The sequence below is a fragment of the Sus scrofa genome, chromosome 13 (genome assembly GCF_054392235.1).
Source record: "Sus scrofa isolate SSC_HxYL_T2T_F1_AM1 chromosome 13, Sscrofa_HxYL_maternal_Yorkshire_Landrace_v2.0, whole genome shotgun sequence".
In the NCBI taxonomy this organism is placed as follows: Eukaryota; Metazoa; Chordata; class Mammalia; order Artiodactyla; family Suidae; genus Sus; species Sus scrofa.
This window is the reverse complement of record NC_139395.1, coordinates 211,313,521-211,327,903: the sequence shown is the minus strand read 5'-3', so window position 1 is coordinate 211,327,903 and position 14,383 is coordinate 211,313,521. Positions and strand designations below refer to the sequence as shown.

The 14,383-nt window shown below is 51.1% G+C and overlaps 1 protein-coding gene across 2 annotated transcripts in view; it reads left to right on the top strand.

Moving 5' to 3' along the window:
- The window catches only part of URB1 (URB1 ribosome biogenesis homolog), a 71,933-nt gene that overhangs the window by 54,731 nt on the left and 2,819 nt on the right, over positions 1–14,383 (top strand). For both annotated transcript variants that reach the window (XM_084991935.1, XM_084991934.1), the window contains 6 exons: positions 6,267–6,427; positions 6,846–6,957; positions 8,703–8,809; positions 9,472–9,615; positions 11,035–11,144; positions 12,906–13,103. In XM_084991935.1, the coding sequence (XP_084848061.1) occupies positions 6,267–6,427; positions 6,846–6,957; positions 8,703–8,809; positions 9,472–9,615; positions 11,035–11,144; positions 12,906–13,103 (832 nt within the window). The remainder of the gene's footprint in view (positions 1–6,266; positions 6,428–6,845; positions 6,958–8,702; positions 8,810–9,471; positions 9,616–11,034; positions 11,145–12,905; positions 13,104–14,383) is intronic.

The following is a 14,383-nucleotide window of genomic DNA, read 5'->3' as shown; positions in this document are numbered from 1 at the left end:
TCACAGTCTTGCATATTGCGCCTTGGAAACAGCCAGAGGGTGGGGGGGTGGGACGACAGGATCTGGAAGGCCTTTTGGAAGAGAGGTTATTCGTAAATGCTCCCAAGTTAGGGAAATCTCCAAATACAGGCCTGTTTTACATTGTATTGGTATAATACAGGTAGAAAAATGTTCAGAGCAAGTGCACCCAGAAAGGATTTGCGGTATCTTAAAATGCTGGTTACGCTAAAATCATGCACGTTGAAGTAGAGAGTTTTAAAAAGCATAGCAGTGGATAGGGAAATAAACATGCATGCAAAATGAAAAAGCAAACCAAGAAAAACTAGGTTCATTACATTTTGCTCCGAGCTACTTGCTAATAATCCAGAACAGAAAAAAAAAAAAAAATGGAAGCATACTATTTCCAACAAATTTTATCATCTGGAATTTTAGCATACGACTTCATCAGAAGAGGAAGATCCCTAGCCGTAAAATGAGAAGTTGAACAGAACAGAAATCTGTGAAAAGCATAATGGCCAGTGAGACCAGGTGTACTGTTGCTGAATTAAGTCATGAATCTTTTTCTCATATCATTATTTTTTTAAAAGTTACTATTCCATTGCACGAACAAAGTTTTAAATAAGCTTTTAGTGAAGTGTGACCTATAGAAACCTATGCACGTCACCCATGTGTGGCCTGAGTTTTGGTGGAAACCATCAGCCCCATAAAGGAAGAGAACTTGGCCCCTTCCTGGTCAGAAACCCTTCCTCCCCAGCAGGGGCCAGTGTCCTGTGTTTGAACTTTATGTAAGCGGCCTTAAACACCATGTAATCTTTGTGTCCACTCCATTTATCTGCATTTTATTATTTATTTATTTATTTTTTGCCTTTTTTCCTTTCCTGGGCTGCTCCTGCAGCATATGGCGGTTCCCAGGCTAGGGGTCTAATCGGAGCTGTAGCCACCGGCCTACACCAGAGCCACAGTAATGCAGGATCCAAGCCATGTCTGCAACCTACACCACAGCTCACGGCAACGCCAAATCCTTCACCCACTGAGCAAGGCCAGGAATCGAACCCGCAACCTCGTGGTTCCTAGTCAGATTCATTAACCACTGAGCCACAACGGGAACTCCTATCTGCATTATGTTTTCGAGGTTCATCCATACTGTGTGTAGAAGTTTTCTACCGTGTGTTTCTGCTTCCTGCAGTGGCACCCGAGTCCAAGCGTCGCTAAACAGTTTGCAGTCCTCAGTCGGGTGTGTGATGAATGTTTCTGTGCGGCTGCCAGGCTTCAGAGAAACTAGCTTCATTGCTCCACTTCAAGCCCTTTCTGAAAATGGGAACCTGTTTGCTTAACCTTCCTGCTTCCCTTCTTTGAGTCCTTGGCTGAGAAGCAGGGCCAGCCAAAGCTCTTAGGCATGGCAGTGACAGATGCTTTTTCCACAGCAGATTCTTGTCCTCAAGAGAACCGGGCTGAGCTCTTCGGCTCCTAATTCTCACATGCAACCTATGCCACACCTCACGGTATCGCCCGATCCTTAACCCACTGAACAAGGCCAGGGATCGAACCCGCATCCTCATGGATACTAGTTGGATTCCTTAACCCCTGAGCCATGAAGGGAACTCCCTGGCATAACTATTTTGATAGCCTGTTGTATTTTCAGCACCCAAGGGCAGCTCTTTTCTATACATGTTACAGAGTCAGGACTGCCTTAGAGTAACAGAGAGGAGCACAAAACATAAAATAGACATCTTCGTGCATGTGTGGAAAACCCTTTTGTCTTAGAGAATGTCGGTGATTACTAAAAAATATTCCCAATGAGTACTGGCTGTTTTTAGTGAGTGTAATATTAAATATTTAGAGTATTCTCTTTCCCAAATTTAGTCCATTTATTTGTATTTGGTATGTAGGTAGGTAGCTGTATCTTAAAACACGTCGCATCTTTTCCAAAACAATACAATTTTATCCCACAGTCTGATGCTTTGTAAAGCATTTGAATGTCTCCCTCTCCCATCAACAGTAGTCACTTGGTAGAAATGAGAAAATGTAGTCCATAAACTGTTAGAGCCCAAGGGTTTTCTCATTATTCTTTTTCTATCCTTTTGCCTTTGTTTTTCCTTCCAATTTTATTGAGATATTGTTGACATATAGCACGGTATAAGTTTAAGGTATATAGCATAATGATTTTTTTTTTTGTGGAGAGTTTGATAATTGTATTTGGGGGCAACTGTCATCTTTTTTAAAAAAATTTTATTGACATATAGATGGCTTTCAGTGTTTATATAGCACAGTGATTTGACATACATGAAATCCTGAAAGTGTAGTGAACATCTATCATCTCATATAAAGAGTAAAAGAAATAGGAAAAAATATATAGACTTCCTTGTGATGCGAACGCTAGGATTTACTCTCTGAACAACTTTCATGTATAGCATACCGCAGATTAATTAAGTTTATTGTGTTGTAGGTCACATTCCCTAGGACTCGCTTATCTTATAACCGCAAGTTTGTCCCTTTTGACTCCCTTCATCCAGTCCCCCCTCCTGCCCGCTGCCTCTGGTAACCACAGATCTGATCTCTTTTTCTTTGTTTTGCTTGATTGTTTTTCAAGGGAAGTTGACCTACCTATTAGTTCCTGGTGTACAGCACAGTGAGTCTTTATTTCCATACATTTCGAAATGATCACTCTTCCGTCCTTTCACTTAAGATCTGCATCTTGAGGTTGACAGGCCAGGGATCGAACCCATACCACAGCAGCGACCCAGATCCTTAACCCACTGTGCCACAAGAGAACTCCAAAAGCGGTTTCTTGTAGATAGCTGTGGGATTTTTTTTTTTAATCCAATCTGACCATCTCTGCTTGTTAATTGGAATGTATATACCATTTACATTTAATGTGATTATTGACCGATTCCACTTTATTTTCTTTATTCGCTTTGAGCTGTAACACGTGTGTGTGCTTGTCAGTATATGTACGTGTGTGCTGGTTGCTTTAGCATCTGTGGCGCACACCTTCGGTTTATTGTAGTTTACTTTCCAGTGAGATGATACAGCTTCATAGATAATAGAAGTACCTTGCAACACAATGTATCTCTCCCCTCCTGGCTCTGTGCTGTAATCATCAAACATTTTTCCGTCTGAATCTTAAAAAGCCCACAATATGTGGTTATTTTTGCTTCAAAATGTCAATTACCTTTTAAAGGGATTTAAATATTTTATGTTTGCCCCATAGTTATCATTCCTTGTTCTTGTAATTCCTTTGTGTAGGTCCAGGTTTCCAGCTTCTGTCATTTTTTCCTTCTCTGCAAAATACTGCCTTTAAGAATTTAGGGAGTTCCCGTCAGGGCTCAGTGGAAACAAATCTGACGAGCATCCATGAGGACGCAGGTGTGATCCCTGGCCTCGCTCAGCGGGTTAAGGATCCCGTGTGGCCGTGAGCTGTGGTGTATGTAGGTCACAGACACAGCTTGGATCTGGCGTTGCTGTGGCTACAGTTCCAATTCGACCCCTAGCCTGGGAATCTCCATGTGCTGAGGGTGCGACCCTAAAAAGAAAAAGAAAAAAAAAAAGAATTCTTTTAGTTCAAGGTGATCCTTTTTTTCAGCTTTTGGTCTTAACTTTTGCAAGCTTTTAATGAGGTACAAAATTCTGAGTTGATAGTTCTCTTCTCCCTGTACTTTAAAGGCGTTGCGGCCCTGATTCTGGATCACACCGTTTCCAACGGGAAACCTGCTCCTGTTCTTATCTTTGTCCCTTTATATGTTTTGTGACCATTTTAAGGGTTTTTAACTCACCAGTTTCACGCAATTTGATTATGACGCTCAGGGGTTATTTTCTTCATATTTTTGAGTTTGAGGTGTTCGTTGAGATTCTTGGCTCTGTAGGTTTGTGATTGTGTCAAATTTGGAGAAGTTTTGGCCCTTACTTCCTCGTTTTCAGGGACTCCAGTTACACAGATATCAGCTCCTTGAAAGTATCCCACAGCTCGGTGATGCTCTGTTCATGTTTTTCCCATTCGTCTTCCTCCGTTTCAGTTTGGTTAGAGCCTGTTGCTGTGTTCAGGTTTTCTGATCCTTTTTTCTGCCACATCTAATCCGATCAGCCCATCCAGTGCATTTTTATCTCAGACGTCTTCATTTTCTATAAGCTTGATTTGGATTTTCTTATTTTCTTCATCTCTGCTTAACATGTTGAGTCTTTTCTCTAGCTTCTTGGACATGTACAGTTCAGTGATAATAAGAGTTTTAATGTCTTTGTCTACTAATTCTGTTATCTGTGCCATATCGGGGTCATTTTCGAATGCCAATTTTTTTCTTCATAATGGGCCATATTCCTGCTTGTTTGAATACATGGCAGTCCTTATTGGAAGCCACACATTATGAGTTTTTCTCTGTTTAGTGCATTTTTGTATTCCTGAGAATGTCTTTTTTTTTGTTTGTTTGTTTGTTTTAGGGCCACTCTCGGCCTATGGAGGTTCCCAGGCTAGGAGTCTCATCAGAGCTGTAGCTGCTGGCCTATACCACAGCCCCAGCAACATGGAATCTGAACCGCGTCTGCGACCTACACCACATCTCACCACAATGCCAGATCCTTAACCCACTGAGCAAGGCCAGGGATGGATCCCGTGTCCTCATGGATGCTAGACGGGTTCGTTAACCACTGAGCCATGACGAGGGCGCCCTGTGAAGGTTCTCGAGCTTTGTTCTAGGACACATTCAGGTCACTTAGAAACGGTTTGATCCTTCCCAGTCTCGCTTTTACGTTCTTAGTATGTGGGACCAAAGCAACAGTTTGTCCGGGATGAAATTTGCCCCACAGCTGGGGTAAAATCCTTCTCATGAGCGCCCCTCTCCCTGTGAGCTGAGAGGATTCCACCCTGGCTGGTGGGAACAGGAGCTGCTTCCCGGCAGGTGAGCCCGGGAGTGTCTCCATCCATCCCTTGGGCGGTTCCTCCCCAGCCTGGGGCATCTTCCTCACGGGCACTTGCTGACGGCGCTCAGCCGAGGGCTGCCGCACTCTCCTTGGAGCACTCCTCTCCAGGACTCCACCTTGCCCCCTCCGGCCACCGGGCCTCCCAGCTCTGTCTCCCCAACTCAGAGTTCCCCAGTCTGTGCCTTGGTCTGCCTCCCTGTGCCACAGCCCGGAAACGCTTCCAGGGGTGAGCTGGGACAGTCAGAGGGTCGCCTTGGTTCCCGTCTCTCAGGCATCCTGGCCTTTGTTGTTTCACGTCTAGTGTCTTGAACATCCTTGGTTCATTCCTTCGGTCACTTTTTGGTTGCTCGAGGGGGACAGGGGAACCTGGTTCCTGGCACGCGCTCCTGGCTGCACGTGGAAATCCTGGCTACGCTTTGCTGGGGTGTCAAAGCCGAGGAAGACAGAACAGGGGTACGGAAGCGGCCCTGGGTGGGACGCTGGGGGGAGCTCCAAGGGGCTCTGCTGCTTCTGGGGAGAGGCAGAGAGCTCGCAGGACAGGTGCGTCCCGGTCCCCTGGCATGGCTCACCCTCTCGCAGACCTTGTTGCCCCAAAGCAGGGGCTGCAGGCATGGACACGGGTTCTCTGCTCCATGGTTTCTGGTGATGTCTACCCTGTTGGACAGCCCCCCGTTTGAAGACCACTATGTGGCTGTGTAGCTGTTTGAACCAAGAAGGAGTAGCTGATTATTACCATTTCTCTTCTTACTTTATTCCAAGTTTTTTTGTTTTAACCGCCAGCATTATCCTTGTAAAAGTCTTCATTTGGGGGAAAGCAGAGGGAAAAAAAAGAGTTTGATTTTTCAAGAAATATTATTAGTGGTAATAATATTCTGTTGGTAGTATATTCCAGGATTACTCATTTGGGCTAGTCCTTTCAGTTAGTTTATGTTTGTAGGGAGGAGCTCGGAGGCAGTGGGCTGAGCAAAGAACACCTGTGAGCCGGCTTTCCCAGCTGCCCTCCTGGCTGGGTCCCCAAGACCTGCACCTGCTGGGATTTCTATCAGGGGTCCACATGTCACCTCTGTCCTCTGGCTCATGGGGTGTTTCTGAGAAGCAGTGGGAGAATCCTGGTCAGGGTTGCAAGCATCTCAGAAGTGGAAGGCCTGCTGCTTATCGCCACGGCAGGGGAGACGGTCTCTTCTCCAGCTTCAGCAGGAGTTAAGAGGAGCAGGAAAGAGACTCATATTTCTGGTTCCTGTGAGCACACAGAGCTGACAGTGGTGGGAGGCATCGAGAAATGGAGTGCTCGTGTTGCACAGGCATCATGGAATCGTTGTGTGTGTGTAGTTACCGCTCTATTTTATTTCCCATAGAATTTGTGGTGGATTGTCGAAAATTTGTGGATTCAAATGCCCTGGGCCTAACGGTCACGGCCCTCAGCAGCTACGACCCCCAGATGCGAGCCGCGGCCTACTCCGTCCTGGCGGCCTACTACTCCCACGTGGAGGGGGCGCGGTTCCGGGAGCAGTCCCAGGTGAGCGGGCTGGGGGGCTGCCGCTCCCCCCAGGGGAGTGGGATGCCTGAGGCGGCCTCTGATAAAGAGCCAAAGTCTGTCTCCTCCCGGGGGAGACGCCAGGGGTTGCCTGGGGTCCCGAGTCCCCGGGAGGTGGAGGGTGCGCCCCTCGGGAACGCTGTCCTTGTGCCGTGTGGGCAGAGCCGTTCTGACTTCTGTCGACTCTTCCCTTGCTCTGAACTCGGGTTACAGCAGCTGTCATCCATGACACAGAGCCTTAAAGCCGTGCCCTGAGGTGGCAGGGACAGCAGTGCCTTGGGCGGTCCCTGGAGGGTGAGGCCACCCTGCAAAGCTGTGACTTAGGCTGCACGAGACAAGGCCGGTCCTCGCTGTTCTGAGAAGTCTTGAATTTTGTTCCTCCCTCTTTCCTGGCTGTAAGGTGCTGTACCTGCTGGACGTGGTCCGGAACGGGATCCGAACTCCGAACATGAGACTCACCTTCACCTTGACTCTCTTCATTGCCAAGGCAGCCTTGCAGATTTTGAAACCAGGTACCACGGATAGAATTAGGTCGACGGGAGTGGGAAATATCGGGGCTGAGCCAGTCCGCTGGGAGGGGGAATCTCACAGGTGTAATCTGCCCCATGCGTGTGAGAAAGGAGGGGTCGGGGCCCCCCAACCCTCGGAACACCAACCGGGGGGGCCACCTGCGTGCCCACCAGCAGCAGACGGTGAATACATGGCAGTGTCAGGAAGTTCTCCGGGGGCTCCCGTGGGGTGAAATCCAGAACAAAAAATCGAGTGCAAAGTGCGGAAGCATGTGCAACGGGAAAGAATGCCTGTTCCAATTTGCCTGCAGGTGTATAGAGCTGTGGTGGGAGCAAATCAGAGTTCCCCCCAGAGCGACGGCTTGAGGGGCCCATGGATCCGCACACCAGAGGTGTAGGGGGGCCTGACCCGGGAGCCCCATGCTCAGGGGCCAGAGTCAGCGCTGTCACTCATTTGGAAGATGCGCAGCCTGGGGGTCCCTGCACAGGTGTCACCAAGGCCCAGAACATGGCTCTCTTAGTTCCTCACGTCAGGGCGCTGCTGAGCTGTGAGCACAAGTCAGTCATGAGACCCTATTTTTGTTATTGAAAACCGTAGACTGGAGTTCCCCTTGTGGCACAGTGGAGGAGAATCCGACCAGTAACCATGAGGTTGCGGTTTCGATCCCCCGCCTCGCTTAGTGGGCTGAGGATCCGGCATGGCCTCGAACTGTGGTTGTGGTGTAGGTCATAGACACGGCCTGGGGCCCACGTTGCTGTGGCTGTGGTGTAGGCCAGCAGCTGTAGCTCCAGTTCGACCTCTAGCCTGGGAACATCTTTATACCGAGGGTGTGGCCCTGAAAAAGAAAAAAAAAATAGCGTATTGATACAGTGAGGGACACTAGGGCTCTTTGAGTGTCACATGGTTGTGTTCAAATGAGGAAACAGCCTCCCAGTGAGGCCCCCAAGGTTAAATAGCTTGTCCAAGGCCCCACAGTTACTCTGTGGTCAGGTTGCTGTTAGGCTTCAGATCTGATTTTCATCAGCTCCCATATCATTTTGCGACCTGGTATTTTCTTTACCTTGGAAATTGTGAGAGGAAAGAAGGTAATTAGTTGTAGGCTCTACAGACAGACAGACTCTTCTAAGATGTCCTAGCAGAGGTCACAGCGGATGGTCTTGGCCTCGCGGCCTGTCTTTGCCCCCCTGAGCGCGCTCTGTCCCACACCAGCCCCCAGTCCTGGTGGGCACAGGGCAGCAGCGGTCACGAGTGGGCCGTGAGGCTGTGGGCATGGGGACAGGCAGGAGGCCGTGGTCCAAGGGCAGGACTTGGGGAGGAGGTGGCGGTCCCCTCACTCCAGAGCCAAGCGGCCTGGGGTGCGCCTGAACCCCCTTCGCTGTGGCAGTTCCCTCGGCGAGAGGCGTTGGGCTGGGTGTCAGCCCTGTGCTGGCCTATGTGCGGCCGGGCCCCACGCTGCCTGCCGGCTGCAGGAGCTCAGGCTGTGGGCCGATGACCAGAGAAACAGTGATGTCGCTAAAGGACTTGACGCCCCAAATGGTTTCTGAGCCTCGAGAGAAGCCCACATGCTGTGCAGACATAAGGTGTCTTACTGCATTTTAATTCTCGAGAACTGACAACCTGGATGGGGCCTGGAGAGCCCCGCGAGGGCGGGGTTTATGTTTGACCCCCAGGGCCCTGCGCCCCGACTCCAGGCGACCACAGGGTGTTTTCTTGGTGCCGCTGGGAGTGACTGTCCCTGTGTCTGCAGAGGAGCACATGTACTTGAAGGTGAATAAGTTCCTGCTGTCCCACGAGAACCTGAACATGAACAAGGTTCCAGGCTTCTACCAGTTCTTCTACAGCTCGGACTTCGAGGTAACGTGCCTGAGGTCCTCGGGGTCTGAAAGCCTCCCGGGTGGGGGGCCCAGCCGCTGCGCTGCTGCCCCGTAGGGACCGGGCCGCATGGCACGGGGGCGGCAGGGGACCAGGGCCCACACGTGGAAATGCTGTCCATCCCCTGAGCCGATCCTGCTTGGCTCCCCGGAGGCCTCGTGTCACGGCATCCTCGTTGTATGTTCTGGGTGAACCACTGGGTAGAATACTGATGTGCTTTTCCAGAATGCCCTTCTGCGTGAGCCCAGCTCAGTGTTTAAACTTGACCTGGTCCTTCATTCCTGACCTGGGGAAACCACATCAGAGAGGAGAGCGCGGATTTTTAATAACATACCCAGAAATGAGGGTCGGTCAGGGCTGCCATCCTCGCCACCACTTGAAAATTGTGTTTGGAGTTCCCAGTGTGGCACAGCAGGTTAAGGATCTGGCACGGGTGTCTCTGTGGTGGCTCAGGTTTGGTCCCCAGCCCAGTGCAGTAAAGGACCCCGTGTTGTCGCAGCCGTGGCGCAGGTTACACTTGCAGCTCAGATTCTGTCCCTGGCCATGGATGTGGCTGAAGAAAAACAGAGAATCCTGTTTGAAGAGTTTTCAGAGAAAAGAGCCTTCGCTTATTTAACCACAGTTTCTTGTTCGCTTGGTTCCAGCAAAAGACGGAACAGGAGTGGGTGTTTGGGATTCTGCGCCAGGGGATGCGGGACAAGCACTGCTACGAGCTCTGCGCCAGGCGGGGCGTCCTCCACGTCGTCCTGTCCTTCTTCAGCAGCCCGCTGTGCGACGACACGGCCAGGGTAGGCGGCCTGCTCCCCTGCCTGCCCTCCCGGGTCCCCGTTCACATCTGGGGCCACGCCCGAGGACAGGGCCTGTGAAGAGGGGGGCGCTTGTGAGTAACCCGGAGGCTCTAGGGGGGCCGAGAGTTCTAGAAACACATCACCCCTAAGTGACTGGGGTCCTTCGAGATGCTCTCGGGCCACCTGGATGTCACACAGAAGCTGTAGACCAGCAGAGCTCAGCTGGGAGGGGAGTCAGGCGGGAGGACGCCTGTCTCACAGCCCGTGAGGGAGCCTGCACCTTCGCTCTGCCCCTGGGACAAGAGGGCCCGTCCTGAGAACTGGCGAAGAAAGGGCATTGGTAATTTGATTACCGTCTAGCCCCAGTAACGTCTAGCCCCCAAATCCACCATCCTCATTAGAGTTTATTCCGCTGTGTTTCTGATATTCTATAACATGTGGGTAAATAGGAGTGGGCTGGGATTCGGAAACACAGTGGAATAAACTAATGAGGATGGTGGATTTGTGTGTTTTATGGCATGTGGTAAGTCCAGCACCCAGTTAACAGCTCCAGGAGGGTCTTTCTGTCCCTTCCAAGTGGTGAAATCCAGGCAATGGGCATTCTCCTTGTGGCTTAGTGGGTTAAGAACCTGACTAGGATCCATGAGGACATGGATCCACTGGCTCCACTTAGTGGGTTAAGGATCCGACGTTGCCGTGAGCTGCAGTGTAGGCTGCAGACCTGGCCTGGATCTGGTGTTGCTGTGGCTGTGGCTGCAGTGTGGCTGCAGCTCTGATTCGACTGTCAGCCTGGGAACTTCCATAGGCTCCTGGTGCGGCCCTAAAAAGACAAAAAAAAAAAAAAAAAAAAAAAAAAAAAAAATCCCAGGGATGAAATGAGCTGCCCGCAGTTCCTGGCTGGGCCAGAAGTGGGGTCACACTCTCAGGCTGCCTCGGATGCAGGCCATGTGCCCTCTGTGCCCTCCTGTGTCCTCTGGCTGTCATTGAGGGGAAGGGTGGTCCTGCACACTTACGGACTTAGCAGATGTCACAGGCAGCCACTGCTGTAACTAGAACAGACCATCTGCTTTTTTTGTTTGTTTTTTTGTTTGTTTGTCTTTGGCAGGGCCGTATCCTCGGCATATGGAGGCTCCCAGGCTAAGGGTCTAATCAGAGCTGTAGCCGCTGGCCTACACCACAGCCACAGCCACCCCAGATCCGAGCTGAGTCTGCGACCTCCACCACAGCTCACGGCAGCACCAGATCCTCAACCCATTGAGCGAGGCCAGGGATTGAACCTGTGTCCTCATGGTTCCTAGTCAGATTCGTTAACCACGGAGCCACGACGGAAACTCCAGACCATCTGTGTTTTAAAGCCCTCCTTGGGTCAAGTAAGTCGGGTTTTCCCACTGAAGAGCAACTCTGTGTTTGGGTTTGCAGAATTGGATTTTGGAAATTCTGCAGAGTGCCGCCCGGGATGCCAAATCTGCCTATGAGATCCTGCGGGACTACAGCCTCTTAACGTGGATTCTGCACATCCTCGAGAGCAAGTAGGCACCTTGTGGGTGTTGGGGGGGCGGGGGCGTGTGCCGGAAGGGATGGGCAGAGACCATGGCATCGCCTGCTGGTTCTGGTGTCACCTGAAAGTGTCCTGTAGAATCCGTGTTCTCGGGAACAGCATCCTCTGCACACCTAGAACCAACCTCCAGCGATGCCTAAATGGCAGTTCTTCACTTCGAATCTGTCTCCTGAGCGTCTTGTCTGCCGTGGGACAGCAGGCCAGCTGCTGCCTGCATTAGGCGGAGGCCCCACTGGCTGACCTTTCTGTCTCCTCTGTGCAGTCCCCCGGAGCCGCGTCCCCCGTCACCATTTCAGGGCTGCTGCAAGGAGCAGGGTAGCAGGAAGGAGCCTCCAGTTTCAGGAACGCTTCTGTGGTGATGCGGGTTACAGCCATCCGCTTCTTCCCAGGATCAAGGGCCAGTGCCGAGCAGCCTCAGGGCTGGAGTGGGGCTTTGTCTTGTTATCTGGGCTGTGTCACCGGGTGGCTCAAATAACAGGGCTTCATTTTCTCACATCCTGGAGGCTGGAAGTCCAGGGCCGGGGGGCCAACCTGGTGGGGTTTGGTGGCCTCTCTCTTCTTGGCAAAGAGACTGCCGACTTGTTGCCACGTCCTCACATGGCCCGAGAGAGAGCCCAAGGGGCTCTGGTCCCGTCCTTTTCCTACAGAACATTCATCGCATCCCGGGGCCTCCGTTCTCATGACCTCATCTAAACTGAGTTACCTCCCAAAGGCCCCGCCCCAGATGCAGTCACGCGGGGGGGTTGGGGCCTCAGCCTGTGGATGGGGGCGGCGTGCCCACAGTTCAGTCCGCAGCTTGGTCTCTTTTGATTCCTAACAGTCTCCTACATTTGAGGCTGTGTGAAAAGATGAAGCCCTGTCTCAGCAGACAGCCCTGGGTGGAAGGGGGCTTTCTTTCAAACAGCTCTCTATGGTGATAAGCCCAGGGTTATCCAGGCTCTTTTGTGCTTTTAGTTTAGTTTAGTTTAGTTTTTTAATTTGTTTTTTGCTTTTTAAGGCTGTGCCCACAGCATATGGAAGTTCCCAGGCTAGGGGTTGAACTGGAGCTACAGCTGCCACCTATACCACAGCCACAGCAACGCAGGATCTGAGCCGCATCTGTGACCTACACCACAGACCATGGCAATGCCGGATCCTCAACCCACTGATCGAGGCCAGGGCTCGAACCTGCGTCCTCATGGATCCTAGTTGGATTTGTTTCCACTGCACCACGATGGGAACTCCCTTGTGCATTTTTCTAAAAGGATGTTTACAGCATTCTCCAAAAGGAAGTAACATCTCCTATCTAGAATGCGTCTCTGGACAATTCAGCTTCTGGGCAGTTTCGGATTTATAAAGTCAGCATTGGCTGATTATGGCCCTGGCCCTCACCTATTTTAGGGTTGAGTTCTCAGGGGCGGGATGGCTCTTCTGGTGCCACAGAGTGTCTCTTGGTTGGGACCAAGGTCATTATCACCTTAGAGAGGAGGGTTCGGGCCTCACCCTGGGGTGAAGCTGCATTTCTGTAGGAGGCGCCCTGTTTTTAGACGCTGGGCCCGTTTGGGGGCTGTGGGAAGGTGGGGGAGGGCAGCACATAGAATGGTTGGGGGAGGGGAGGAACGTGCCACACCACCACCTGGGATGGCCGCCACCATCGCTGTCCCCTCCGTGGCTCCCACCCACCTCCCCTCCAGCAGGTGTGGCTGGGAGGTGAGGACGTGACAGAGGGTGGACTTGCCCACATTGGTTTCAGGTTTCTGGAGACTCAGCTGCTCTGCAACGTCATCTCCCTGCTGCACACGCTGTGGGTGACCAACCTGGGGGACAAAGGAGAGGAGGTGGGGGAGCAGCCTCCTTGCACGCTTGGGTCCCAGGAGCCCCCGAAGCTGCTGGCCCTGCACATGGTCAACGAGTTCCTCTACGTTCTCCTTGCACTTACGAAGCACCTGAGGTGAGTCCCTCCCACGCCAGGCCTGACCCCGTGGTCAGGACTCCTCAGGTAGGCTCTGGGCCAGGGCCGCTTTCCCGTGGGGTGACGTCAGGAAACCTGTTTCAGCTGCTCCTCTTTCCTCTTCACCTTTCTGAGGATCCTGTCAAGACTCTTGAGAACTTTTCATCTAAAACATGTCCTACCAGGGAGTTCCCGTCGTGGCGCAGTGGTTAATGTATCAGACTAGGAACCATGAGGTGGCAGGTTCGATCCCTGGCCTCGCTCAGTGGGTTAAGGATCCAGCGTTGCTGTGAGCTGTGGTGTAGGTCGAAGATGTGGCTCCGGATCCTGCATTGCTGTGGCTGTGGCATAGGCCAGCGGCTACAGCTCTGATTAGACCCCTAGCCTGGGAACCTCCATATGCCACAGGAGCAGCCCTAGAAAAGGCAAAAAGACAATAAATAAATAAATAAAACCTGTCCTACCAGATCATTCTTAGCAGGTGCACCATATTCCTGCATTTTCATCTGCCCCTTTGGAGTTAAGCTCTTGGTTCCCTTGGGGGGGAGCTCAGGTTTTCACTGTCTCCTGTGTTAGAACGAGCTGTGTGCACTCGTGTTTCTGATTGGGAAACAGAGGTAAGCTGATAGGAACCAGAAGGTTTTCAGCAAATGAGTTGTTATCTCAGAATGAAAACTTCCTTGATAAAGAACAGGGCGTTCGGTTTTCTGCTCTTCTGAGTTCAGTTGTTGGATCAGTACCACCATAAGCCACATTTCTTATTTGGGGTCATCCAAAGACACGCCAGTCTCTGAGAAATGATTATTATTTAGAGTAAACAGTTGTCAGTTAAAAACTGTGTGGAGCAGGCGTTTCCCTGGTGGCCTAGCAGTTAAGGACCCAGTGTTGTCACAACTGTGGCTCAGGTTCAGTCCCGGGCCTGGAAATTGCTGGCTGCCATGGGTGTGACCAAAACTAAATAAAAATAAGAGATGCTTTTAAAAACATCCTCTAAAAAGTTAGGTATAAAAAGAACTTTCAGGGAGTTCCCTTCATGGCTCAGCAGTTAATGAACCCGATTAGGATCCATGAGGATGCAGGTTCAATCCCTGGCCTTGCTCAGTGGGTTGAGGATCCAGCATTGCCATGAGCTGTGGTGTAGGTCATTGATGCAGCTCAGATCCTGTGTTGCTGTGGCTGTGCTGTAGGCTGGCAGGTGTAGCTCCGATTCGACCCCTAGACTGGGAACTTCCATATGCCACAGGTGTAGCCATAAAAAGCGAAAAAAAAAAAAAAAATGG